This window comes from Microtus oregoni, unplaced genomic scaffold, assembly GCF_018167655.1.
Source record: "Microtus oregoni isolate MIOR12 unplaced genomic scaffold, Mior012 000033F_ref0000390, whole genome shotgun sequence".
NCBI lineage: Eukaryota > Metazoa > Chordata > Mammalia > Rodentia > Cricetidae > Microtus > Microtus oregoni.
This window is the reverse complement of record NW_024543092.1, coordinates 18,125,715-18,152,357: the sequence shown is the minus strand read 5'-3', so window position 1 is coordinate 18,152,357 and position 26,643 is coordinate 18,125,715. Positions and strand designations below refer to the sequence as shown.

The 26,643-nt window shown below is 49.9% G+C and overlaps 1 protein-coding gene across 1 annotated transcript in view; it reads right to left on the bottom strand.

Annotated features, from left to right (window-relative positions):
* Positions 1-530: 530 nt before the first annotated feature.
* Positions 531-26,643, bottom strand: part of Igf2r (insulin like growth factor 2 receptor) — a 94,362-nt gene continuing 68,249 nt past the window's right edge. Inside the window, exons 24-48 of the mRNA XM_041680038.1 lie at positions 26,119-26,262; positions 25,858-26,033; positions 25,505-25,592; positions 24,640-24,855; positions 22,850-22,980; positions 22,548-22,645; positions 21,946-22,082; positions 21,018-21,208; positions 19,889-20,015; positions 19,233-19,352; positions 18,755-19,011; positions 18,204-18,422; positions 15,772-15,921; positions 14,900-15,061; positions 13,864-14,071; positions 13,418-13,564; positions 12,481-12,715; positions 11,828-11,964; positions 10,301-10,415; positions 9,155-9,301; positions 8,474-8,661; positions 7,166-7,352; positions 5,513-5,656; positions 4,530-4,599; positions 531-3,310 (exon numbers count right to left, since the gene is read on the bottom strand). Coding sequence (XP_041535972.1) covers positions 2,897-3,310; positions 4,530-4,599; positions 5,513-5,656; positions 7,166-7,352; positions 8,474-8,661; positions 9,155-9,301; positions 10,301-10,415; positions 11,828-11,964; positions 12,481-12,715; positions 13,418-13,564; positions 13,864-14,071; positions 14,900-15,061; positions 15,772-15,921; positions 18,204-18,422; positions 18,755-19,011; positions 19,233-19,352; positions 19,889-20,015; positions 21,018-21,208; positions 21,946-22,082; positions 22,548-22,645; positions 22,850-22,980; positions 24,640-24,855; positions 25,505-25,592; positions 25,858-26,033; positions 26,119-26,262 — 4,208 coding nt within the window. The 3' untranslated portion in view covers positions 531-2,896. The remainder of the gene's footprint in view (positions 3,311-4,529; positions 4,600-5,512; positions 5,657-7,165; positions 7,353-8,473; positions 8,662-9,154; positions 9,302-10,300; positions 10,416-11,827; positions 11,965-12,480; positions 12,716-13,417; positions 13,565-13,863; positions 14,072-14,899; positions 15,062-15,771; positions 15,922-18,203; positions 18,423-18,754; positions 19,012-19,232; positions 19,353-19,888; positions 20,016-21,017; positions 21,209-21,945; positions 22,083-22,547; positions 22,646-22,849; positions 22,981-24,639; positions 24,856-25,504; positions 25,593-25,857; positions 26,034-26,118; positions 26,263-26,643) is intronic.

Below are 26,643 nucleotides of genomic sequence, written 5' to 3'. Positions count from 1 at the left end.
AACACCTTCCTGCTCCCTCGAGCCATGTGACTATGCGGTAGTTCTGGCCTAACTACAGCCAGAACCTACAGGAAGCCCAAGCTTAGGGTGAGAGCTCAGCAGAGGGTCCTGACCAGAGACGCACACAGCAGGGCATGGGCTCCTTGGAGGCTGAAATAGGGATTCTAGAAAGTCAGTGTCCTCTATACCATAGTCCCCAGTCTAAAGGCCATGATGCCGGAGGGGGAAGGGGAGTTGGAGGGACAGAAGGGACCAATGGGCCCTTGACTCTTAACCATCATCCACAGGTATTCTAACGGGGTGACTGCAGCCCTTCCCAAGGGCTTGGCTGTATAATGCTGAGTAGTGGCTGACACTGGGGCCTCAAGTGCTTTGCAGTGTCTCTGATAACCCATTCCCGCTTCTCCAGGAAGCTCAGTGAGGCTTTGCCTGCATCGTCCTTAACTCCCCATTCATTCCATCAGCATTCAACACTCAAACAGAGGCACAGAAAACCTTGACAAAAGCAAAATAAAATACGAAGGCAGCATTCTGTTCAATAAAATTTTTTCTGAAGATGCAACTTCCTCCTACTTGCTCTTAGGCAGGTTTTGCCAAAAGATTCTGTACCAAGAGCAGGCGAGGATCACTGAGCTATATTCTCCGAGGCTGGAGGGAGGAGGAGGCAGGGCAAAAGCATCCACACCTCTTGGCACATCCTCTTCCCTGATGAGGGCCAGAGCTAAGCCCACAAGACAGGAGCCAGCAAAGCCAATACCCTTCTCTGCTACTGAGCTTACCAAGGGGCAATGGGCCTCTGCAAAGGCCCCTGTGTATGGAGAGGAAGGGAGAATGGCTAGAAGATCCCCCACCCCCGGACAGACTACCTGGGCAATGGGCTAGAAATACAGCTCAGGGGTAGGCAGATCTTGTCCCATATCACAAAGCCCTGGGTTGGTCCCTAATACCACAAGTAGTGGGCATGGAAACACACATCTATAATCCCAGCACTCAGGTGGAGGCAGAACCCAAAGAATCCAAAGTTCAAGAACATCTGTGGCTACAGAGCAAGTTCTAGGCTCCATGAGACAGGCTACGTCTCAGAAGGGGTGTCAGAGCAGTCGGCACATACGTACCATGGCATCGAAGGGCTGGTCTGATAAGTGACATGTTGACCACGAGGTGGGCGAGTGGTACAGAGGACACATACCCTGGACACTCGAGTGGGACACACAAGATTTCTTCCCGTCACAAATGTTCTATTAAGACACATGAATTATGTCTAGTATCTTCAACTGGTCAACAGACACCTCAGACAGCACATTGATGACTATCAGGGGATGACTGGTGTCAACTCTCAGTTAAGATAAAGACACATGAATTTACTCAGGCCTAGACTGGGCCGCACACAAAGAGGCTTTACTGGTCACTGGAGAGGAATGGCAGCTTTGCTTTGGTAGATGGAAATACAGAGACTTATGTGCAAGAATGGAGCCTTCAGACCCAGGTAAAACTGACTTAGCACACAAGTGGGCCAGCTTCAGGAAAAGGCAACCCAAAAGCAAATGCCTTTTAAAATTTAGACAGAAAGAAAAACCAGGCAATCAGAATGACCACTAGCTCAGCAAGTGGCCATAATCAAGGGGGGGAGGGTCATTTACACCTAATTAATAATTTATTTTTTATTGAAATCGAATACTTTATATTACAGTAAAGTTGATTGAAAAAAATGAACAGAAAAATCAATTTTTAAAAATACACTTATGTTGAAATCAAATAAGCCAGCCAAATTGGCATAAACCAAGAAATCTGCAGGGTGGTTCGCTTTTCGGTCTGTAGTTACCACCTATGCACAACTCTACAATGTGAGAAGTCATTGACCACGTCAAGAAAAGCCCACAGCCAGTGGAAGAACACCGGGCCTGCCTTTCAATCCTGGGACCCTGCCCGGGCACAGGTCCACACATAACACTGGCCCACCGTGTTTCACACGATGTCTGTAAGTCACCCTGTGCAAATTAAGGCTTCTTATAGGTCAAATGGGTGATAAACACTTTTTCCCCTTAAAAAAAGAAAACAGCACAGTAAAGGTGGTAGCATGAGAACCTGAAGAGACCTACAACCCGAACTGGAAGAGCAGCTACTCTCCGTGTTGCCTCAACTCCAGTCACGCGTACAAAAGTCCTTCTCTGGGTGAGCTGCTGGGAAGGCAGCACCCAGGAGGATGCGTGCAAAGAGCTGCAGGTACAATGCGAGGCATGGAGCAGGCAGGCCTTCCCAGCCTGGGCACTCGGGGACCTGTGGATGTGCGTGCCCTACAACATGGAAAGCGAAGAGGAATACTGCAGCTCACTAGCGTGTGCATCCAGGACAGTCCAGGAGCCACACGGCAGCCCCAGCACACTGCCAGCTTCGCCTCATCACACCCTTGCTGGCAGAAGAAACTGGCTTTTTTCTTTTTGTTTTGTTTTCCGCAAACCTGAGTAGTAACTGTCGAAGTCAATAAATAGGGGAGAGAATTCCATTGCTAAAAATATAGATGGTCAGACACCCTAGAGGGTCTGAAGCAGCAAGGGTTTACTCAAACACAGCCCTCTGTGCTGAGATGCATGTGGCCTTGGCACCTGTTGGAAGGAAGCACACTGCAGCTATGCTTGGAAGTGAGGACTTGGGGCAAAACCCTGGCACAAAGTACCGCCCTTTGGCCAATTCAAGCAACACTTGTTCCATGACTGTAAACGACCATGAAGGAGGGGTGCCACCTCCTTCGCCCTCTCCCCCCGTCACAAAAACTCTTCCCTTTGAAGCAGTTTTTGTTAAAGGCAAAATGATAGAAGCATCATCGAGTTGAAGTCTTATTTGGTTGGAGGTGCTTGGCTGTCCCATTGCTCCACGTTCTCCTGTAGGCACCGCGGAGTCAGATATGCAAGAGGTCTTCGTCGCTGTCATCATGGAAGGACACCAGCGTGGCAGAGGTGGGTGACTTGTGCTGTCCAGGTCTGGACTTCCCTTTTCTGGCCTTCTCTCCTCGGACCAGCCCCACTCTATCGTCCTCCCTTTCCCTAAGGACCTTGCGCTGTGGGTTTCTCATGGGCTGTGAGCTTTCTACCTCAGCTCCTCTGCCCGAGTGAACTTTCACCTCTGGAATGGTCAGGACTTCGTCCTCACTGTCCTGGTCATCCCCATGCAGCGAAGTGAGAGCATCTGCTTTCACGGCCTTGGTGGTGATGTGGCCGTTCTCCTGTCCCTCTTTGCCTGGTCTTGGGGGCGGCTGGACCTCTTCCATCAGCCATTCTGTTTCATTCTCATCTGTCTCCTCTTCCTTGTTGACCTGCCAGGGAATAACAGCAGAGACCGTGTGAAACCCAGCAAAGATACCCACCTGCTGCCAGCGAGCTCTCCTGGCACAGCCCACCAGGGCCTCTCTGTGCTGGCATGAGATGAGAACCTGCAAAGTAGAGCCACTGGCAAGAGTCTCACAAGCAAATGAGCAGGCCAGGCGGACAGGACTTGACATGGCCCATGACTGCTAAGCCGTGCTGGCAGACAGGGGCTCTTCTGGGCAGCTGTGTACTGGGGAGAGGGCATCTGGTGTGCAAGAGAAGATAAAGGAAGGGCTTGGATCAGAGCATCAAATTTCTAAATTTTCTGTATTTATGTGTATGTTCAAATGTGCACAGGTGCACGTGTATGCACATATGTGTACACATAGGAAAATCTTGGCTATCATCCTCAGAAGCTATCCACCATGGTTCTTTTGTTTTGCAACAAGGTCTCCCACTGGCTAGAGTTCATCAAGGAGATGGGGCTGGCTGGCCAGCTGGCGCAGAGCTGCACTGAATACCCCTGGGCATTCTAGCATGCATCACCATGCCCAGGGCTTTTTTTATTTTTTAATGGGTTCTAGAGGATCGTGCTATACCAACTGAGTCATCTTCCCAATCTCAATTTATTTTTTAAAAGTGATCTGGCAATACGTCTGAGGACTAGTCCTTTACACTGTCTGACTACGTATCAGTGTAATTGGTTTAATAAAGAAGCTAAATGGCCAATAGCTAGGCAGGATTTTCAGGGCAGTGGCTAAGGAGTCTGGAGGATATGTAGAAAGAAGCAAGATGAAGATGCCGTGCTGAAAGAAGGTACCACCACATGGCAGGGGGTAGATAAGAGATATGGGTTAATTAAGTTAGATGAGCAACTTAGTAACAAGCCTAAGCTAGGGACCAAGCATTTACAGATAATAGTAAGTCTCTAAGTGGCTTTTTGGGAGCAGCGGTGGAACAGGAAAATTCCACTAACATATGTGTGAGGGCTATAAACACATCTGTGTCCTTTGGCCTCTTTTGAAAGTCTGAGAGAAACTACCCAGATACTTGGTGCACAGGGCTTCATCACTGGGGCTTACTCTAAGAGTTCCAAACATTTGGGGACAGGCTATCAGATGATGTGAGGAGGTTTCCCTCCCAAGACACTCTATGCCAGCATGCAGGAAGGCTCGGGCAGCACGGGCAGCGCTGCAGGGAGCAGCTGCCCCACGAAGCGGACAGTACCTTCGAGTACTTGTAGGACACACCCGAGCTTCTTCTGCAGCAGTTGGTTAGCTTGTTGACCATAGCTTCCCTGTCAAACAGAAAACACAGTAAATGGACAGAAGAATGAGCAGAGACAAGGCACCCAGCCGGTTGGCACAAGTCCAGTCTGCACAGCTCCTAAGGACTGTGTCCTAAGGGCGGGGCATTTGGAATGACCGACGGCACCGTGACAGCACCACTGGGACCACTGGGCTCAGAGCAGGCTGAGAAGTGCCAGTCTCGCTCCACCCTTGAGACGGACAAGGTCAGCAGCAGGAACACACCTCTGTGTGCCCAGACTACTCTGATGGCGGCTTCCACAGGTATATGCCCATTGCTCTGCCTGAGCCCCACCCCTCCCTCCGAGTTCACATCTGAGCATGGTTGACTCCAGTCTATACACTCATCCACTTTCCCAGGGCTGCTCTAATGTGTGACATAAAAATCTAACAAAAAAATAGAATCATGTAACAAGCCCTTCACCTAGCAAAGCAAGGCCAACAGGAGAGAGCACCTGACACACAGTAGGTGTTTAATAAATGCTCACTTTGTGTGATGTGGGGGAAGGATAGTCAGTTGATCAGTAAAAAAAAAAAAAAATTCGCTCATAAGATTCTTAACTTCTTATCAGTCTTTGGACTTCATAAGGCTCATGTGTCTTAGACCCATCAGCACCAACTGAGAAGACTGTGATGTGCACAATGAGCGTGAACTAGAACCTGTGGTGTGCACACCCAGTGTGAACTTGAACCACTTCAGCACCTATGAACAACGCCAAAGTTCTGGGCAATCTCATGCTGTGTCATGGAAATTAAGACATTTAAAGGCAGTGGTATCCACTGCTTAGAATTCTGAACCTAGATGTTTGCTGTTGCCAGGTTCAAAACCCAAGCCCAAGCTAAGACTGGATGAACTGCTGGCCCAGTCTGGCCCAGTCCCTCCTACCTTGCTGCCCACTTTACCTTCTCTCCTTCTTATAAAGCAGCAAGGCCAGCAAACAGCCAGTCAGCGCCACCAGGAGAAGGCTGAGGATGGCCCCGACAGCCTGACTTCGCTCTGAGAGTCCCTTGTACTCTGGTCCTGCATTGTCACCATCCAAGGCCATACTAGAAAGATATCCACAGAAAGGAAGCTGTGTCAGGAGCTGTGGAGAGCAATATTCCAAGGAAACTAGGTCCCAGAAGCTAGCCCCTACTCAATCCAGACCAGGACACGTGACCCACTAGGTTAGAGAGTAGCATCTAGAGTGTTCTGAGAATGTTTACAGTGGGAACAGGCCTACTGACAGAAATAGCAGGAGCTGAAGACATGGACCAGCCATGCACATCATCTCCTGTGGGTCTGCCTGGTCCTGCAGAGCCCTGCAGGCCAAGCAAAGACAGGGATTCTCCTGTACCAGGCCATCTTAGGGGCGTCTGGCTAGAGGGATATCTAGGACTGGCGTAGGCACAAATGCTGTGGAGCCTGCTGGTTCTAGCCCAGCTGGCCCAAGAACACTACTATGAAATGGAATAATTCCACCATGCCCACTCAATGCCAGTCCCGAGGGAGGAAGCAAGACATCCAGGATGCTCAGCACACAAAGGAAGCAGTTGTACATGGACACAGGCTGACTGTCCCTTCTGCTCAGGAGGGCTCAGCATGAAGGTTTGACACTCCAGAGCTCTCTGGTTTTCTGCCACTCAGGGCCACCACACATGATACGACACAGTGACACAATAGCATCTTCTGGCCCAGAGAAGCTGGGGCAGGGATGAAAGGAGTGACAGGGGGTATCTGGACTCCTAAGAGTTTTGGGGCAAACAGGCGGGTCACATAATAAAGACAATTACAGTGTAAGTTTGGCTCCAGAATAATGCAAATAAACTGGTGAGCACCACCAAGCAAGAGCTCTGATGGGCTGGTGTGCATCACAGCCACACAATCTCATACTAACACCAGGAAGCTAGGAAACAACGGAAGAGATTGGTGTTCAGACCGGCCCTAGCCCGCACCTCTTAACCTGTGCTGGGGTAGGAATATCGCATGCTAACGGCAATGTGGGGAGCCTGCAGACCTCCAAGCCAGAGCAGGCACAGGCGCTCAAGGGCACGTTAAGATGCTCTGGAACACTTTCGTCGCTGTTCACCTCTGAATTCTTCGAATTCTACCCTCAACTGCTCCTTTACACCAAGGATTACTTACAAATAACAGGTCTTAGTTTCCACATGCAAATAAAGATAATGGTCCCTGGACATGAAAACACCATGATTTCCTCCCTCCCTGGCCTGGAGTCCTTGGAGCATTCCCCTTCCTGCCCCCAAAACTCCAGGCTCTGGAGCGTATTCTAAAGACCTACAGAGTGCTTTGTTTACCCCAATACAGAAATGCTTCGCTCCAACTGAACTGCAGTCTGCCATGTAAAGCACACGGAGCACAGGGAAGGCTGAAGGAATCACAGCAGCCCTGCTCCCAGCAGCTGAGGAAAGGGAGGTGGTGTGTACGACAAAGACAATGGCACAGACCAAGATTCATCTTTTGTCCTCATCAGAATACATCCCAATATAACAGCAAGGGAAAACACAGAGGCTTAGCCTTGAACAGTGATGGAAAAGGGACATGGCTGCCACACTCACCCCAGAGGACAGACAGCCGCAGTGTACCAGGAGAACAGGTACTGGCAGTCAGCAGTCTCGTGGCTGAACTCTGGGATCCCATCCTTCACCAGAGGGTCACAGTGGAAGAAGATGGTGGAGGAGACAGACTTGGTCTTATCTTTCCCACACTTGGAGGACGAGGCAAACACTACATCCAGATCGCCATCTGTCACCCAGGAAAGGAGATCATACCATCATTGCCAGTCACCGCACGGACACTTCAAATGTCCGCGTGCACTCGACGGGTTTGTCCAAAGCATGGAAAGATTTTAACCTCATCTAACATGAGGTCTGCCCTTTGTCCTTGGCTAATGATAGGATTTACAGTGGGCTGACCAAGTCTCCTTCAGCCTAGACAACAGAATCAGCATGCCTAGCCAGCAGTGCTCCAGGGAGACATCACACATCACTGTAGGGATGACGGTACAGCCTATTTCCACAGGGAGGCCAGAGGAGGGTCTGCACCTGGCTCTCAGCCTTCCCCAGGAGCATCCTGTCACGGGTAACTACAGCCTACAACCTCAACTATAATCAACTACAAGCAGGAGGACAACAGCTCCCAGAGAATTCTGGGAGTTCTCACCCAAATTTCCAAATGAGAGTGACCTATGGAAACCACTGAATGAGCCCTTGGTGTCAGAAACACAGGAAGACTGAGTGGACCCTGCTCTAACCTCATTCTCCCAGCTCCTGTTCTCTTGATCATGGATCTGGAAACACTATGTTAAAAGTTAACTGTCACATGGTTCAAAAGCAAATCACAAAAGGTATATGGTGAAAGATGAGTTATTTCAAACAAAAAATACACACGGCCTTGCAGGAACACACACTCGTGTGATAACGAGAATGACTCTGGTGCCAGTCAACCTCCCCACACCTGTTCTCACTCAGCTTGATGGGTCCTCCACCATCACGGCAAATGTCTGAGGTCAGACGGCAACTTAGGGAGTTGGTTCTCTCCTTCTATTATGTGAGTCCCACTAATCCCAGTCCCTCAGGCTTGGCATCAAGCACCCTTACCCACTGAGCCAGCTCCCTCATGAACCTCTCCTTCTCTAATGACTTAGAGTTTCTAAATGAGGAAGCAGCAGTCATAATGTCAGGTCACAATCATACTATGCACCCTGTCTCCCTCTGTATTTGCCCACCAGGGCAATACCGGCTCACAAAGGGCTTTGGTTCTGGAAGCAGTCTTGAGATTTCCACGCAGTGGGTTTGTGGGTGAGCACACACAGCTCTCCCTTCGAAAAGCTGCACGAGAACCACTAACAGGCAGCAGCAAGTTACCTTGGATATAGTACTTGGTCCTGTCGGAGGTGCCCACTTTCCTGCTGAAGTGCTGGTCATTGGGCTTCACCTGGCAGATGTTGGCACCAGAGCAGGCAGGGTTAGTGGAGCTGGTGATGGAGGAGAGCTGGATCTCATACAGGTAGTTGTCCCCGTTGGTTCTCATGTCCCCAGAGGCGCTGAACAGCCTGAGGCAGAGGAGACACAGTGATTTAAAATCCTTCATGTTTCTTTTCTCCTGCATCCTCCAGCCACATGAGACTTCAGTCATCTCCCTGTCCCAGTGTCCCCTCCTGGAGTGACTATACCTTCTTATACACCGCAGACAGCACATGCAATGCACTCTGCCCCCACATGGCCAAAGACACTGCCGAGAGATGAACCTTTACAACATGTTGGTCAGTCCAGAAGAATCCTTGTTCCCCTACTCTTCCCGAGGCCCTTGGCTCCAACCCCTAGGCTCCCCAGCAGAAAGGAGAGGAGCTACTTTTTATAAAGACACACCACGGTGTTAGCCATAAGAAACAGTACACTTTTCTTCATTTAAATCAGTCCATGGTTACTCCAGTAACAGAAGCAGAAGCACACAGACTACTTACCTTGTGCACTTCTGCTAGGAAAAGTCTCGTTTTTGTTCACTTTTGACTACGTGTAAAGCCAAAGAGGCAATCTCCCACTTACTTAAAGTAGATGTCGCCGAGGCTGAAGCTCTTGCCGGTCACAGGGTTTATGAGGGTCCCATTCACCATGCTCACTTCCTGAGGCCTCACAGCGCAGGCCGCCCTCGAGTCCCAGCCAAAGTAGTAGGTGCAGGTGTCACTATCAAACCTGGGAGGAGGGGACGAGGTCACCGCTGGGGTCTGGAGAGTCCTTGGTGCCCACAGCAGAGTGGGAGTGACAGCACTGGGCCAGGACAATTATCTTGGGCCCCATGCTTCAGCACAGTAACAAAAGATAACATCAGTGGCATGGATCTGGTGCCTGCTGACCCTGGGAACAGCAGCCTGTGATTCTGGCCTCTCAGGAGGCTGAGGCAGAAGGTAGGAAGTGCCTGTCACAACTACAGAGCAAATCCAAGGCCAGCCTGGACACCTTACCTTAGTGACACCTTGTCCCAAAATTAACAAAAGGGAGCTGGAAATACCTTTCAAGAGCAGAGTCTTGATTAGCTTGCATGAGGCCCTGGGTTCAAGCCTCTGTTTATGAAAAGAAAAGCTCAACAAAAATGTCTTAACAAATCTTGCATCTAGACTTTCAATCTTCACTTTTACAAGCATCTGAGTCTCACGTTAAAAAGCCCTTTTATTTGTTATGGTTGCCTTTCAAAGCGCAGCTTCCAAAGCAGCAGCTCACATGCTCTCCCGCCACCCCCCCCCCCCGGCCCCGCCCCAGGCACCGGCCACTGCCTGGAACACACTATGTCATCACTCAAGAATATCCTATAACCTGTTTGTAGGTTCTAGACAAGCTGCTGGTGGTGGCCCTTAGAATTCCACCATGACATTCAAGGGCAGCAGTCAGCCCTGTACTGCTAGGCTACCAACAGGCAGCTCCAAAGCCAGTTCGGGGGCATGTTTCCTAAGGTAAACCAGGCTAAAGCGCTGAGGTAGCCTGGCTATGGCACATCTTAGCACTCTAGTGGGGGTGGGGTGCCTCCTGTGGGAAAAACACCGCACAGGCAGGACAATCCTCAGCTCTGGCCTCTAGGCCCTCAGTCTCAGAGTCTCAGCGACAGCCCAGACACCGTCATCTGTGCACATTTCCCAACTCTTGTGTAGAAATGGGAGGCAAAAAGTCACAGTGTGCTTGCACTGAGCATTGTCTCACCTCTTGAATGTCGGCCTGCCCACAGTCTTCGCACAGGTCAACTCAATTACAGATGATGCCGTCTTATTCCCACCACAAGGATAGCCTTTTGAGTAAGTGACAACGACCTTGTCACCTGAAACAAAACAATGAACTGGTGTTATTTCTAAGGCATTACGAAAGCATCGGGAGCTTAAAGTCTACTGTAAAGACAGGTGACAGCTCTCTAAAGGTGTCCGCCATGCTCAAAGACAGCCACTGGCCCATACCACCATTGTCATGGCAACAGCAGGATCATGAGCTTCCTGGCTCCTCAGAAATGCTAAACTTACACGGCCACACCTACAGGACGACCATCCACACCTACAGGACGACCATCCACACCTCCAGGACGACCATCCACACCTCCAGGATACCATCCACACCTCCAGGACGACCATCCACACCTCCAGGACGACCATCCACACCTCCAGGACGACCATCCACACCTACAGGACGACCATCCACACCTCCAGGACGACCATCCACACCTACAGGACGACCATCCACACCTACAGGACGACCATCCACACCTACAGGATACCATCCACACCTACAGGATACCATCCACACCTACAGGATACCATCCACACCTACAGGATGACCATCCACACCTACAGGATACCATCCACACCTACAGGATACCATCCACACCTACAGGATACCATCCACACCTACAGGACGACCATCCACACCTACAGGATACCATCCACACCTACAGGACGACCATCCACACCTACAGGATACCATCCACACCTACAGGACAACCATCCACACCTACAGGACGACCATCCAACTCCATAGGACTCCCTGGTTGTGCAAAATAGGATTCCTAAGACATTCCTAAGTGTTCCCACCAGGGTTCTCATGTTGGGAATTTAATTCCCAGAGGGAGGTACCTCTCAGACCACTTCCTGTCTGGTGAGTCTGCCAATCTGTAGAACCTGGGCTTCTGACTAAAGGCCATGGTGATTTCTCAGAATTCACTCTCCATCTCAATACCCATGTCAGCCTGTAGCTCAATCAGCACAACTCAGAACTCCACTCTAGCCTGACAGCAGAGCACCATATCCAAACACCCAACACAGTATAGATATTCTTAGCTAAGTGTGATGGTCCTCTAACGAGCAGATCTACCAATGACAGGTGAGCTTGTATTCAAACTACTAAAGAGTCATGATTACTTTCCAAGTGCTTGAGGAAGACATGTGTCTGTACCATGTCCCCTGCAACTATGGGTTTCTGAGGTGTGTGTAGACATAGATTCAGGAGCCAGAACATAATCACCAGAGGCGTTTTAAACAGACAGGTGGTCATACTTCAGAGCATACAGATGGCATGTACGTTCATATTCCAGGAAGTGGGTGGAAATGCTTCAATTAGTCACAGAGAATAGTCTCTCAAGTTTTCATCAAAGCTCAGGTACATTCCCCATCACACCAGCGACAGCCTCACCTTGCCAATCTTGGTACAGCAACTGAATCAAGGATGAGGACCCCAGAGCCTTACCTATGACATCCAGCTTTTGTGTATGAACAAGCCCCAGAACCTGGACTTGACCAGATAGACTCTTCTTGCAAACGCTGGCCCTTTCAGAACAGTCCAGGGGCCCTTTATATACTCTCTGACACAGATTGATAAAGTACCTACGGAATGAAACAAAGGAGTGGGAGAAAGGGAAGTGACATCTCTACCTAAGATACTCCAGGCTGCCTTGGGAGGTGGCTCCTAGAGCAGCGTTGGCAGTGCAGAAGGAGCAGAGACATGTCCTCAGGTATCCCTGGCACAGTGCAGAGAGGAGAGAGACGGCTGTGGAGGTAGAGCCGACACTAGGTCCTCCATTCACAGCCCTGATCTGCAGCAGGACCTGCAGGGCTCAGAGTGCCTGGCAGAGTAAGCACTCCCCACATGGAGCTCAAAAGGCAAAGGCAGAGTAATACCTGGCAAAAGTCTTAGAAACCCCATACTACCTCACACCTGTGCACCAGGAAGCCCTTTACAACTAACTGCCAGGGTTCCAATCTCCATGTGAGTCCACCAGAGCTCCCCACACTCTATGTCAGAGCCACTTAGTGACATTCTCACACTGAGAGCCCCGAAGACCACAGTTATGTGATATTCCTATCTGCAAACATGAGGGACCGTGATGGGTGCATACTCACGAGGTTCCTTCATGGACAAAGTCCCAGGACCCTGTGAGGGAAGAGAGCAACCGCAAGTCGTAGGTTTTGTGCTTCTGAACGAATTTGCACTCCATCTTCTTCGGAGGGCAGACAACTTTTGTTTTCCACTCAAATGTCACCTCACACCCACGATCTTCACTCAAGACTTCTGGCCTCCCAATATCTTCATTTTCATCACATGTAAATATGATGGCAGACATCCGGTATCTGTTGGCTGGAGAGCAGTGGCATGCAATGGTCAGACCTAGGGTGGGGCGAAGGCCTCGACTTCTCCACCTCCTATCTCCTGGCCATTTCCCAAGTACAGTACAGTCCTGGACGAGATCTGTCTCACTCCTGCAGATCTATCCACAGTTTCAGTTCCCGCAGACCCCACAACACCTTTAGGGCTCCTCCCAGGAAAGCACTCAACATTTGACCATACACAGATGGTGACAGTGCCACCCATAGGCCACAAGTATTACTGTCAACACAAGCCTCGAAGCTAGTCATCGCCCATAAACCAAACACTCATCCGTGGTAACTTAGAGAGCTACAAGGATTCTACGGTGCTTGAGTCACTCTTCCTCCGCCCTCAGTCACAAAGGAGCCAGGTGCTAAGTCTGTCTCTCCGTGAATACCACCCCCACACATGGTGTGTTCAGTGACTTCACACGGCAGACCCAACAGAGCTGCATGCTGGGATGTGAGCACAGTGACTCCACTACTGAGCGGACCCAGGTGAGCACTCTACGGCACGCCCACACTCAGTACAGCTCCACTGTGGTTCACATACACACCTGCCTTGTCATCCCATGGAGCATCTAAAATGCTCTCTGTAGCCAACAAGAAGAAACTTACATCATGGCCTTAATTAGCGTGGTCATCCCTAGAACAGCTGCCACCCTCGCATCCCCAGACTTGGTTCCCCACTTACTCTGTCTGCAGAAGCCCCACTCATGGTCGCGGTCGTAATTTGCACTTTTGCTACACCACAGCTTTGACCGTCCCTCCAAAGCACAGGCCTCATAGGTCTTCCTTTCATAGATGAAGGGGAAGACGCAGGGGTCGCCGTCTTCCGTTTCTGGAAGGAAAGAAGCAAGGAAGGTCATTTAGATGTATCAACACCTTACTAGCTGCCATTGCCCAAGGATAGCCAACAAGGAGTCCCTACGACGCTGTCTACCTGCCTGACAGCCAGGATGTCCTCGCACAAACACGTGAAGACAGCACGCATGTTCCAGGCATACTCACTCATACCAGGGAGGGCGCTATGGCAGGGTGGAGTGCTCACAGAGCTAGAGCTTCACTCCTCAGGGACTTTCCTGCTGAGTCTAATCTATTTACTAGGAATCTGAAAATTACCCTACAGTGAAGATTTACCTAGAGGGCAAGGGTCACCATTCACATAACTCAGAATGACTGCTTCGTCCTGGTGCCGGTAATCCAGCTGCATCGATGTTAGGCGACCAAAAGATGCCCCTTTGCTCCCAGAAAGCAGACAGACGCCGCTGTCCTTGCAGCCTCCCTGGTCCAGGCCATCTGCTGCAGTGCACACCCCGATACTGTACGTGTGAGAGTCGCGAGTGACCTGCAGACAAAGAGCACAGCCGGCTGTGGACAGTGTGAACAGAGCAGAGCTCCAAGTAAGGACAGAAACACTACTGCAGTTCACGTTCCTGTACCTGGATAGTGCCATGGCTTCCAGGGCCACCTCCAGGGGCAACCAGGAATGCCCTGTTGGCACTCTAGTTCCCTCTGGCCACTAGAAGAGGTCAAAATCCCCTCCCTCCAAGCCTCCTTTCCTTCCTTGTTCTCTCCCCTGGGCCCAGGCTGCCAATGGGTGCTGTTCAACTGTCCTCTCTAGCTAGATCCTGCTGCTTAGAGTTCCAGGCTTCCAGGCTGACTTCTTCGGCTGGGTAAGGAATGAGCTAAGAAGCTAAGCAGACAATTCCACAGGTAAGCATGGGCCTTGCTGTCTTTACTACTCACTGTGCACCTGGAAGGGGGGGGCTGTGCACCCCAGGCGCCAACTCCGGAGAAAGTTAAGAACTTGCCACTCACCAGCTGCCAGGCACAAGCAGTTGCTAAGGTGCTGTAGTCCAGTTCATACACTGGGATAACTTGGCAATAACCTTGCACCTTCACTGACAGTCCCCTATCCACAGACACATGGCTGAAGAGCTTTGCATAACACTAAGTCACTCACAGTCTGTGGTTGGCAAACTGCGGTCTCTTTACCCTGAGTTCAGGCTGGCAACTTAGCAATTCTCTGTGGATTTCTGTAACCAAACTAATGTGGCCCTGCTCCAGGGCTATGTGGTCCAAGGCATGCCCCCAAGCCTTTATCCACCTGTGCTACAGAATTTCACTGCCCACCTCCCTAGTCAGAGCCCCTGGCTACGGAAGGCAGCCTTGCCTTGAAAATGCTTGTAGAGAGGCTGGTCAGGTTGAAGCTGTAGAGAAGCTGCTCGTCCGTCACGGCACAGCCCTGTGTCTTCACTTCATCGGGACAGACGATCGGAGTTTCCCATTCAAACACAAAGTCACAGTCATTGGTCCTTATCAGCTTAGGAGTTCCCTGTGGACAAGAAGAGCATGAATCTTAAAAACCATAGGATGTGAGTTGAAGATCCACCACACTCTTGCCTGGGAGTGGTGAGGACATACAACCCTTCCACATACTACAGAAGCAAGCATAGGCAAACCAAAGCAGGTCTGCATTTTGCCAAATCTTGACACCAGGAATACTTAAGAGGACAAAATATAATGCAGTCAGATACTACACAGATTCATTCAACAGCAGCAGAAAGCAGCCAGTTGTTTGGCAATTCCATTTACATTTGCTGATGAGACCTTTCCTGAGTGACTCATACAAGGAAAGAGCTTCTACCACAGATGGCAAACACTGGGAAGGACAACCCTTTAAAACCTCTCCTGCTGCAACACCAGCATCTACCCAGGGAACTGGGAATAGCACAAGTCCCCTCAGTGCATCCCAGATGTCACAAGTTCAGAGCTGAGAACAGTTCCACTTGCTTATCTGGTCCTGAGAGAAAATAAGACTATCTAATGAATGATGGCAGGGGCCCTAAAGTCTGACTTCCTACTCAGAAAACAATGTGGCTTCTCTCCCCCAAAGTTTACATGTTTTTGAGTGACCAAAAGCATCCATGTTAACTCAGACTTGCTCACGCCTCGAGTACTTTTTAAATAGTTTTGAGAAAGGACTCAGGCACTCCCCATAGCAGGTGCTGTGGGTAAAGGTAACAGGTGGTGGCACACACATACCATGCTGACCCCTCTCTTGCAGTGAAACGCGATGAGTGAGGTGTAGTTCATGTATTTGTCCGCTAAGCAAGGAGTACTGCTTTCAAAGTTCAAGTAAACTTCGTTCGCCACAGGATTGAATATTGGAGGACCTGTGACTCGGCCAATGTCCTAGAAAAGGAGGAAGCAAACAATGGTCCATAACCATTCCAAGGTTGACAGACAAGGGCCTCACAGGGACTGCAGCGGGTCTGCATCATCAGCCCTTTGAGAAGCACTTTCTGCTGCTCTCACTATCAGGCAAGCAGGTCGCTGGCATGTGTACATTCCAGAGAAGCTTGGATGGGCACCAAGGGTGTTTCTACTCATATTCAGCTTTCAGATTCTAAGAACTAGGAATTTCTCTCATCATCCATCGCAAGAATGCCACTGTTCCCAGCCCCAGAAGGAGGAGGCAGGAACCTTGGCAATGTTCCTGCTGGGGTTCTGAGAACCACACCACCCTGAGACTGCTCCTTACTGTGGGACAATGCTCTTGTACACTATAAAGATTTGTCACTGGTGCCGTTATAATAAAATGCCTGATTGGCCAGGAGCCAGGCAGAAAGTATAGGTGGGGCAACCAGAACAGGAGAATTCTGGGAAAAGGAAATGCTCAGTAGATAGTTGTCACCCAGATGCAGAAGAAGCAAGATGAAAATGCCTCACTGATAAAGGTACCAAGCCATGTGGCTAATGCTGAAAAGAATTTGGGTTAAGATGTAAGAGTTAATAAGAAGCCTGAGCTAATAGGCCCAACCAGTTTATAAATAATGTAGACTTCTGTGTGTTCTTTGGAACTTAATGGCTGTGGAACCGGGAGGTAAAGAAACCTCTATCAACAAAAACAGCTCCTTACCCAGCTCAGTGGTGCCTACTGAGTATGACCACACAAGAGACAACACTTGTTCACTACATGCCATTGCTTAGGACAGCAGCTGACACACAGTGCCTCTTTAATAAGTACTTTTAAATAAGTGAATAAATGAAAGGCAGATAGACCAAAAACATGCCAGCATGTATGTGTACTATCTGTGTGTATGTGATGAGTATTGTGTGGAACTATGTGCATGCCGGTTCTGAGCATGAGTGTGTGCATATGGACATGTACATGGCAAGGATGTGCTTTTTCTCGTGGTTTTTACTCAGCTGCAAAGCTCTTAAATCACCACTATGGGGCATGTTGAGACCACATGACATAATGCCTTCGCCAATGAAAGAACGGGAGGCAAAATTTTAATCTTACAAAGGATGGCCAAGCAGAAAGACTCATTAGACGGAGCCTCTGGGAAATGATCCACAATCAGAACAGCTGGTCAGGATGCTACTGAAGAACTTTCTAGCAAAATATGGTCACGCCTTGGTCATCCTCTGCACCGTACTACATACACTTGACACCACTTTTAAAGGACATCCGGAGTCCACAATAGAACTCACTACTGAAGTGGGTCTAGAATTTAAAACACTGAAGGCCTTGGCAAACCATTAATACAATTTGAAAAACCCAAATCCAAAAAGCTTTCAAGGCCAAGAATTTAGTTATCATCATAATTGTTTTTTCCCTTAATTATAACTCATTACTAAGGAAAGAGCCTGCAGGCCTTTGGTGTTTTATTGCAGAAGCATCTGAAATGAAAACATAAGCTATGTTAGTGCCCTCACCACTCTGCATGAACACCTCTCCTGGTCAGTCTCCACCCTGAGGCTCCTAACATAACATGCAGAAAGCATATCTGGGTGAAAAGTGCTCTCATTGCTCCAGCATAGGACCTGGGTTCGATCCCAGCACACCTATCTGTAACTCCAGCTTTCAGGGATCCAGTATTTCCAGCCTCTGCTGGACACCACTCCCATTTGCATGCACCCCATACATGAATATATACACATAATCAAAAATAAAATAAAAATCTTAAAAGAAAAAAATGTACCTGGGCCCCGTGGTTAAGAGCACTATTCGCACTAATCAAAAGTACCCCCAAAACACTTCTACCAGCCAGCCCTGTCATGTGACCACCAACCTGCAAACTTAGGAGAGGATTCCTTGTACCTTCTTCTGGAAGATGCTCAAGTTCACAGCCAAGTGCCAATATCAGGGGAGGTCACAAGTGCTTGTAACCTCCCCTGAGGAACCAAAACCCCAGCCTAGCTCCACAGCACCTAAATACAGGTGGCCCACACTCACACATACACAGATTTTACAAATGCTTATCTAAGCAACTGTTCGGTCTTCATGCAGCTTGGACTTCCTGGTCAGCACTACTGGTTAGCAGCTCTGAACACTTTCGCACTAACCCTCCTTAGCCGTCTGAGCCTACACTCTATCCTTTCTGCTTGAACACTCCTCTGGGAGCACAAAACACAGCACACAGGCTACAATTCACGAAGACTCCTAACCCTTCGCCTTATGCACTTACTATAGGGGGCCCGTTCACAGGGACTTTGCACACTGCAGCCCCTGCAGGGCAGGGCACTCCGTGCATGGGATTCAGAGGCTGGCAGATGTTGATGTAGAAGTCAGGGGTGGTATCAGAGGTCCCATCCTCACTTTCATCATATGCCTCATAGCCACCAGTGCGATGAATGAGAGGGGACAAGTCAATAATTGAGCTTCCGTTCCGCACAGTGCATTCTGTCTGTTAAGAAAAAAAAAAAAAGACTACAGTTGAGTTTGTAATAATTTTCCTCCAGGGACCATGATGGTTATTCAAAAGAACTTAAGAAGCTAAACCCAGGTATGATGGAACATGTCTACATTCCCAGCACTCAAGGGCCTGAGGCAGGAAGGCTAGTCTGAGCTATACAGTGAGTTGAAGGTCAGTTTAGGATATAATGTGAGACTTCTACCCAAAAGAAGAAAAGGGGAATGACGATCAACTAAGGCCACCTAGCCTCGGACTGCTGGGGACCCGTGAACTGAAGACCCAGATGCAGGGGCGTGACGCAGGCATTCTCTGCCTCCACTCACCACTTGCTCACAGGCCAGGGGTGTGTGCCAGGAGAAGAAGAGTGTACACGTCTGCTTGTCCAAAGAGATGAGCATGGGCCTGTTGGCAGGTCCAGCCTCAGGCCGGCACACAAAGCTGATGACACTCTTGTACCTCAGGCCTGATTTGGAGGGACACAGGGACCCTTCCTCATACACCAGCTGCAAGACTTGATCCACGTAGCTCAGTCTCTTGCTGGCCTTACCCACACTGATTTTGGTCTGTCCAAAGCAGGCCCCTGCAATGCACGAAAGGACGAGAAAGCACCAGTAAGGGCCAGTGGCTAATTTCTCAGATCCACTTAAATCTGGCGTCCACAGTCTGGTTTCAGTTGTCATGCAGCCCGTATCTCCTAACTACTACAAGGATGGCAGTGTGGGTCTTGAAAGTAGTGACAGGGCTGAAGCCAGCTCTAGACAGCAGGGAAGGACAACGGGCAAGAGAGGCTATGGCACTCACCCACACCAGGGCCACAGTTTTCATTCTCTCCGCAGATGCTCATGTAGACCAACCCTTTCTCACTGTAGGAGGCCGTGGTGCCAGCTTTGCCACTTAAGGAACGCAGGTCAAACAGGTGGCCTGCAAAGTAGGAGATGGGAGTCGAGACTCAGGAGGGTGTCGCACTGGGAAGGGTCGTTGCCACTCTTCACCACTCCTGCACACACTGATCAAGAGCACCCTAAAACATTCCAACCAGCAGCACGCGCCTGTCATCTGACCACCAGTCTCCAGACTTATGAGAGGCCTCTGTGTACCACAGCAACTACCGGGGTTCCTGAGGGCCAGATGCATCTCTCCAACCGTCAACAGCCTGCCACCACGTTCCTCTTAGCACTTAGCATATAGGAAGGGCAGACGCCTTCTAGTAGCTATCCTGTTGGCTCTGAAAGGTGCCCAGATCTGTAGATGCTAGCACCAAGCCAGAAGCACAGCAAAAAACAAGATGGAGACTGGCTTTCAGAGGAGAGCAAGGGGCACACGGTAGCTTCCTCCTAGAATGAGCACAGGGCTCAGAGAAAAGATCAAAGATACTCAAAAATCAACTTCATCTCCTAGGTCTCTGCCTGTGCAGGGATTTGAATGCCTGTGCAGGGCTTTGAATGCCTGTCCCTTACCTGTGCTGGGGTTGGTGACTTGGCAGTCATCATGTATGTTGCTCTTCACGGGACATGCAGCAGGTGTGGGCCAGGAGAAGGTATACTCACAGTCCTGTATAGCACTGATGAACAGAGGCCTGGAGCTCTAGGGCAAGCAGAGAGAGCCTGCATTAGAGTAGCTGGTGCAGTACAGGGTGCACCCTAGGAAAGTTGTTTGGCAAAGCCAAGCATGGTAAGTCTTGGGGTGTCTTTATGGTATAAGCACAGGTCAGGAAAAGTAAAGGGAAGGTACCTGTGGGCTTTACACAGGAAGTCAGCAAAATACCAGGGGCAGAAGTCAGCTAAGGGAGCCAGACATTTCCTAAGGATAGCCCCAGAGAGCCCAGGCAAAGGGACTCTGTGACCAAGCAGAGAACTAAAACCTGTTCCAGTCAAAACAAAAGGAGCCACTAATACGAATGCTTCTGGAGCACCGGCTACAGCTCACTGCTGCCTCAGGCACACCCCACCAAATGGAGCTGAGACCACTCACTCAACTCGCAGCACTCATGCATTGAGGCCTCCCCGCCCTCCAGGGTATCCTGGGCCATAAGGCATCTGCTCCCTCGCAGATGAGAAGGAACCACGCAGGAGGTCTGACCTCCATCCCTCACTCTGCCTGCACACAGAGGGGCCAGATCTTACTTCCCCAATGCAGATCACAGACAGAATGCACAGGGGTTCCTCCATGTCAAAGACAAGCTACCCATACCACCCACGCCTGCTGGATGCCAATACCAGCCAACCAGAGAGGGAGGCAACTTAGAAGGTGAACCCAGCGAGGCATGCTTAGTACCTGCAGAAGAGACACGGGCACTTCTGGTCTCCTTTCCACATCTTACCACAAACACAGAACAAAGCCAATGTTAGCTGCCCTTCTATCTTTAAGGAACCAGACTAGACTCAAAAGAGTCAGCCCTGTGCCTGAAAGGCCCCAAGTAATTAACTGCCTACGGAGTCGACAAGGGGACACATTCCCAAACCTCAGACCTTCACAGCTAGCATGCACCATAACCATGCCACCCTGAGCTCCTCAGCTTGCACCCAAAGGAAGCCTGGCAGTGTCACTGGCTCATGGTCCCACATTCTCTGGAAGTCATTAACTCACCACTTGGCTGTCACTGCAGGTGAAGCGAATAACGGTTGACCTTTTCTGAATCTTGTCTGGACACAAGTCACCATCCACATACTTCAGGACAGTCACACCACCTGTCCACTTAGGACCATCCCTCACCTTGCCAAGGTTCACAGGCTTGGAGCCATCCAGCAAACACACGGCTGCCTCTGGAGGGCACGGCTCTGCAACACAAGACACACTCGGAGTCTGCTGGGGTGACTGCAGTGGAGACTGCTCCAGAACTGCAACCAGCACCACTCCCTGACAACCACACCCGCACTGCTCCATGACAACCACACCCACACCGCTTCCTGAAAACTACACCAGCACCACTCCATGACAACCACACCAGCACCACCACTCCATGACAACCACACCAGCACCACCACTCCATGACAACCACACCAGCACCACCACTCCATGACAACCACACCAGCACCACCACTCCATGACAACCACACCAGCACCACCACTCCATGACAACCACACCAGCACCACTCCATGACAACCACACCAGCACCACTCCATGATAACCTCACCAACACCACCACTCCATGACAACCACACCAGCACCACTCCATGATAACCTCACCAACACCACCACTCCATGACAACCACACCACCACTCCATGACAACCACACCAGACCTTGGGGAGCTCACCCTAAATGGTGCGAGTCCCCGACAGGATAAACAACTGGCTACCTAAGGATCTCTAGTCCCCTCCCATCTGGCATATTGCTTTCTTTCCACCCACAGTCCTGTCCTGTGATCAGAAAGGTTACTGTGTTCCCTGAAGTCCTCAGCACCAACAGAGCCTGGCCAGCCACAAGGGGACCAGTCACCAAAGCCCTCAGTCCTCTCCCTGCTGCTGCTAGGCCAAACTTCTCCCACCACCCACCAGGGGAGAAGACTGCTCACCATTGCCAGCCTGTGGAGACAGAGACTTGCACACATTGATGAGGTAGTGCTCAGGGGCTCCTGTCCTGGTCACAGCCTCCCAATTGTCACTGTATCTCGTCAGTGAGGAGAGGTCAATGGAGTTTCCAGCCCCATCCCTACAGAAAACAGAATATCATGGTCACCGCCTCTAATCTCAGTAGCACGCCAAGGTCACAAGAAACCAAGTGATGAAGGTCAGGAGGGGCACCGAGAGCCAGCAGGACAGGGCTACACTGTACGCTCCCTCACCCACCGCGCACCAGGCTGTGTGGTTCCCTCTATCAAACGGTAAGGGTTGAGGAAAGGGCCCACTGTTACCATGGCCCTGGCTCCTGACATAAGCAGTATCTTGAGGAATTGGTAGACAAAGGGCAGTGGACCACCCCATTCCTTACAGCCCCAAGAACCAGGAAGGCTTTGCAGCTCTACTTCTGTCCCTGTCACTTTTCCATATGTATCTGACGCACCAACGTCCTCAGTGTGGATAGAAATTAATGGACCAAGATACATACTCGCTGTGAAGCCAAATTTTGCCAAGGCAGGCTGACTGACTCAAAGAGCCAACAGACGCAAGAACTTACTGGGTGGAACATTCTGTCACGCTGTAGGGTGGGCAGGCGTGCTGTGTTCGCCACTCAAACAAATAGGAGCAGTCTGAAGTCTCCCTCAGAAACACTGGCTGCAAAGTTAAGGTGAACACAGATAAACACGGGAGCACTTGCAGGATGGCTATGCAGAGGTGTTCTATAAATACTGCATCTTATGGGCTCTGTGAGTAGACCAACCTGTACGTTCTTGTAAAAGAACAGCAGCTGGCGGGGGGGGGGGGGGGGGCTGTGGAAATGGAAGACAGGGGACCCTGTGTGGATGCCGCAAGGCTCACCTTCTGAGTAGTCCGGTCACAGTAGAAATAGATGGTGGTGGAGCGCTGGTACACCTTGTGGCAGGTGTCGCCCCCGGTGTAGTTAATTTTCAAGAGTCCATTTTCGTAAGTCAGCTTCTGAGTAAGGAGCCCTGTGCAAGGAGAAGCATACCTGTGGAACTCATAAATAACAAGTGCTCCAGGGCTGTCACATCACACACACCATGATGCTGGACTCCTCCTGTCTACATGACATGGCAGCCCACATGTGCAGCCTAAGATAACCATAGATAAAGTGGCATGTTGTCCTCTACAACCTGAGAGTTGCCACCTTCACTACGGCTCCCACGGGAGTGCTCATGCTGTCCGCAGCAGCCATCTCGGCCTCTTTTAAACATTCCTGAGCTGATTTAAATCTCATTCCCCTGCTGAATTGGCTTAAGTGATGTACTGCTTGTCAAATGGGGGATGGGGGGGACTGTTTGTTAATTGAGACAGGGTCTTACTATAAGCCTAAGCTGGAGGGGGCTGGAGAGATGGCTCAGAGGTTAAGAGCACTGGCTGCTCTTCCAGAGGTCCTGAGTTCAATTCCCAGCAACCACATGGTGGCTCACAACCATCTGTACTGAGATCTGGCACCCTCCTCTGGCGTGTGGGCATACATCGAGGCAGAATGTTGTATACCTAATAAATAAATAAATCTTGGGGAAAAAAAAAAGCCTAAACTGGCCTCCAACTCAAGATCCTCACACGACAACTATGACAAGGGCAAGCAGGCACCACCATGCCGAATAACTCTTAACAGTTTTAGATCTATTTATTATTTTATGAGTGTTCTGCCTGAATGTATGTCTATGTACCACATGGTAACTGGTGCCCTCAAAAGTCAGAAGAGAGTTGTCAAAGCCCCTGGGTCTGGGTTACAGGAGGTTGTCAGTTGTCATGTGGGTGCTGGGAATTGAATCCTAGTCCTCTGCAAAAGCAGGCATCTCTCTCCAGGACAACCTTGTCAGTTTTATAGCTAAGCCTTCTATGAAACACATTCCCTTTGATGCAGCCCTAGGGCACACTGCCCTGCAGATACCCATCCCTGGCTAGTTCAACGTGCCCCACAGCCGGCATAAAGAAAAAACTATGGGCTTAGGGTCAGAAATACCCTGTGGAAGTCACACAACCCTGACCCACCTGCTATGCACAACTGCCTGTCTACCTCGTGTTCCTCCTAAGCCTCCACCGCCGGACGTGCCAGCGTAAGGCAAAAGGCACAGCTTTCTTTCCTCTTCTCCAATCCCTTTCTGGCCACTGCCATGATTTCCACCTTGCCTTGCCCTGTTTTTTTTTTCTTCCAAACTCTAATCAAATTGTCTTCAGTAAGCTGGCAAGGTGGCTCAGTGGTCAAATCTGCCAAATCTGATAACCTGAGTTCAAACCCCAGGAACTACATGGTAGAAGGAGAGAGTTGGCGCCTGCAAACTGTTCTCTGACCTCCACTCATGCTCAGTGATACCCATCTTGCCGCCACATAAAATAAATTGCCCATAAGCAAGAGAGGGAGGAGGAAAGGAGAGAGGGAGGGAGGAAAGGAGAGAGGGAGGGAAGGAGAGAGAGAGAAGGGAAGGAGAGAGGGAGGGAGGAAGGAGAGAGGGAGGAGGGAAGGAGAGAGGGAGGAGGAAAGGAGAGAAGGAGAAACAGTTTGCTTGTATCACCCAGCATGTTCTGGCTGGAGGTGGCTCGTTCCTCCCATGTTAGAGAAACGTGATCTTTGGCATTATCTCTTGACATTTTACAACTCAAGAAGAAAAGAACAGTACCTGACACTTTCTGAAATCCCTGCGGTCCTTTCTTTTCCTGGCATGAAGAGACTACCTTGGATCCATCATGGCCAGAACAGACATTGGAGGACAGCTTCCCACAGACCCGGAAGTAGTAGGTGTACTCGCCAGCAGTGACGATGGTGTCATTGAAGGACAGGGGCTTCAGGTCATACAAATTGCCATGCCTGGGGTCTTTGACCTGGCAGTTGTCTCCTTCAAAAATGCAAAGGAAGTCAAGAGAAAATGCTATCACAATGCATTCCTATTTCTAAGGGGAAAGAATTTCTTTTGTAATTAAATTTCGTATTTACTTTGCAGTACTGAGAGCCCAGGACCTAGCACGCCCCATGCAAACATTCTATCGCTGTGCTACATTCTGAGCTCCATTTACTGATTTGAGACTGTGTCTCATTAAGTTACCTATACTGGCCTCAAACTCACAGCCCAGGGTGTCAGGCCTTGAATTTATATTCCTCCTACTTCCGCCTCCTGTGAAGCTGAGGTTATAGGCCTGTACCACCAGTCCTGGCAAGTATCAAAAAAGTGAGCTATGTCCATGCTGTTTTGTTTATGTGTAGGACAGATGAAGGAAGAAAGTCCAAAGACAATATCAACTTTCAAGACGACAAACCCATCCTGACTGCTTTATTGGTTTAAAGAGAAACCAAAAATTCAATCCAAGTACAGGAGAGAAAGGCTTAGTAAAGAACTCAAGGAGAAGCCGTGCGTGATCACCCCGCTCCCAGCACCTACTAACCCCACTGGCAGCCACCATCACAGGGCTTCCTATCTGAGACATCACGGGTTAGCGTCTACTACACCCTACATTTATAGCAACCCAGAGGCGGAACCTGATGCTCACCTTCCTCTCTGACCACAGGACAAGCCTCCACTGTTCTCCACAAAAACACATACTCACAGTCTTTCAGGAACTGGAATATGGGTGAGCCCTGCAACAGAAGCCAACAGTTTGCTTTGTTTTCTACTTTTTAAACAAAAACAAGAAAGTGCCTTGATTAATATCCAATCTTTCACTTGCTTAAGCCAAGTATTCAGTATTTATGAGTATTTCAGGCCCGAGAAAAACAGTATATTCTAGTAGAGCACTAGCAATGCCTCCAAACCTATAAAAACACAGAGAAACTTTAAACCACATAGAAGACTCGAAAATGAAGGGGAAATGGAATGAGAAGAAAGGCTGCCGTGCACACTCACCGACGTCTGCCCACACTCGAAGATTATCCTGGTGGAGTAGCGCTGGCTTCCACACTTGTCGCCATTGACGTACAGGATGCTGAGGGACCCATTGGTGTCAGCCTGGGGACTGATCTGCACCACACCCAAGTTCAGACCTCTGTCTTCTGACACCAAGCAGGACCCCACTGCAGTGCCTGAGGACAAAAGAGCAGTAAGTGAGCGAGGCTGCCCTTGACTCAGTCAGGTCCCAGACTCAGCAGGGTGAGGGTGCCAGCACACCGTGACATCTGGGGATGTACGGGAGGGGACTGCAGACACTCAGGTAGAAGATCCTCTTCTTCCCGTCCACCGAGGTATCCACAGCAGTCCACGGCTGCCTGGCCATGCTCAGGGCACTCAGGTCATACTCGTTCCCAGCTGGGTCTGGAATGGAAGGAAACACCATGGAAAACTGTTTCCTGTTTGTTACCAATTTCCTGTTTGCCCTGGTACCAGTTTTCCCGTAATGTAAAGACTGCCAAGATGCAGGAGCACCTTGCGAGACACAGGAAAACCCACAAGAAGCCTGGCCTACAGCAACAAACCAGTGTCCCTCTGGGAAAGCTGTTACAGGTCAGTACAAAGATTGAGGGTCAGGGCACAACTAAGGAACTTTTAGGTCTTATACCATGTTTCTTCCTTATATGAACTTCTGATATACATCTATATTTGATTTTCTATTTTATTTGAGTTTTCTTCTCAATTCTTAGGAGCAACTGACCACTGAACCATATTTTAAACCCTTAACTGTATGGTTGGGGGTCT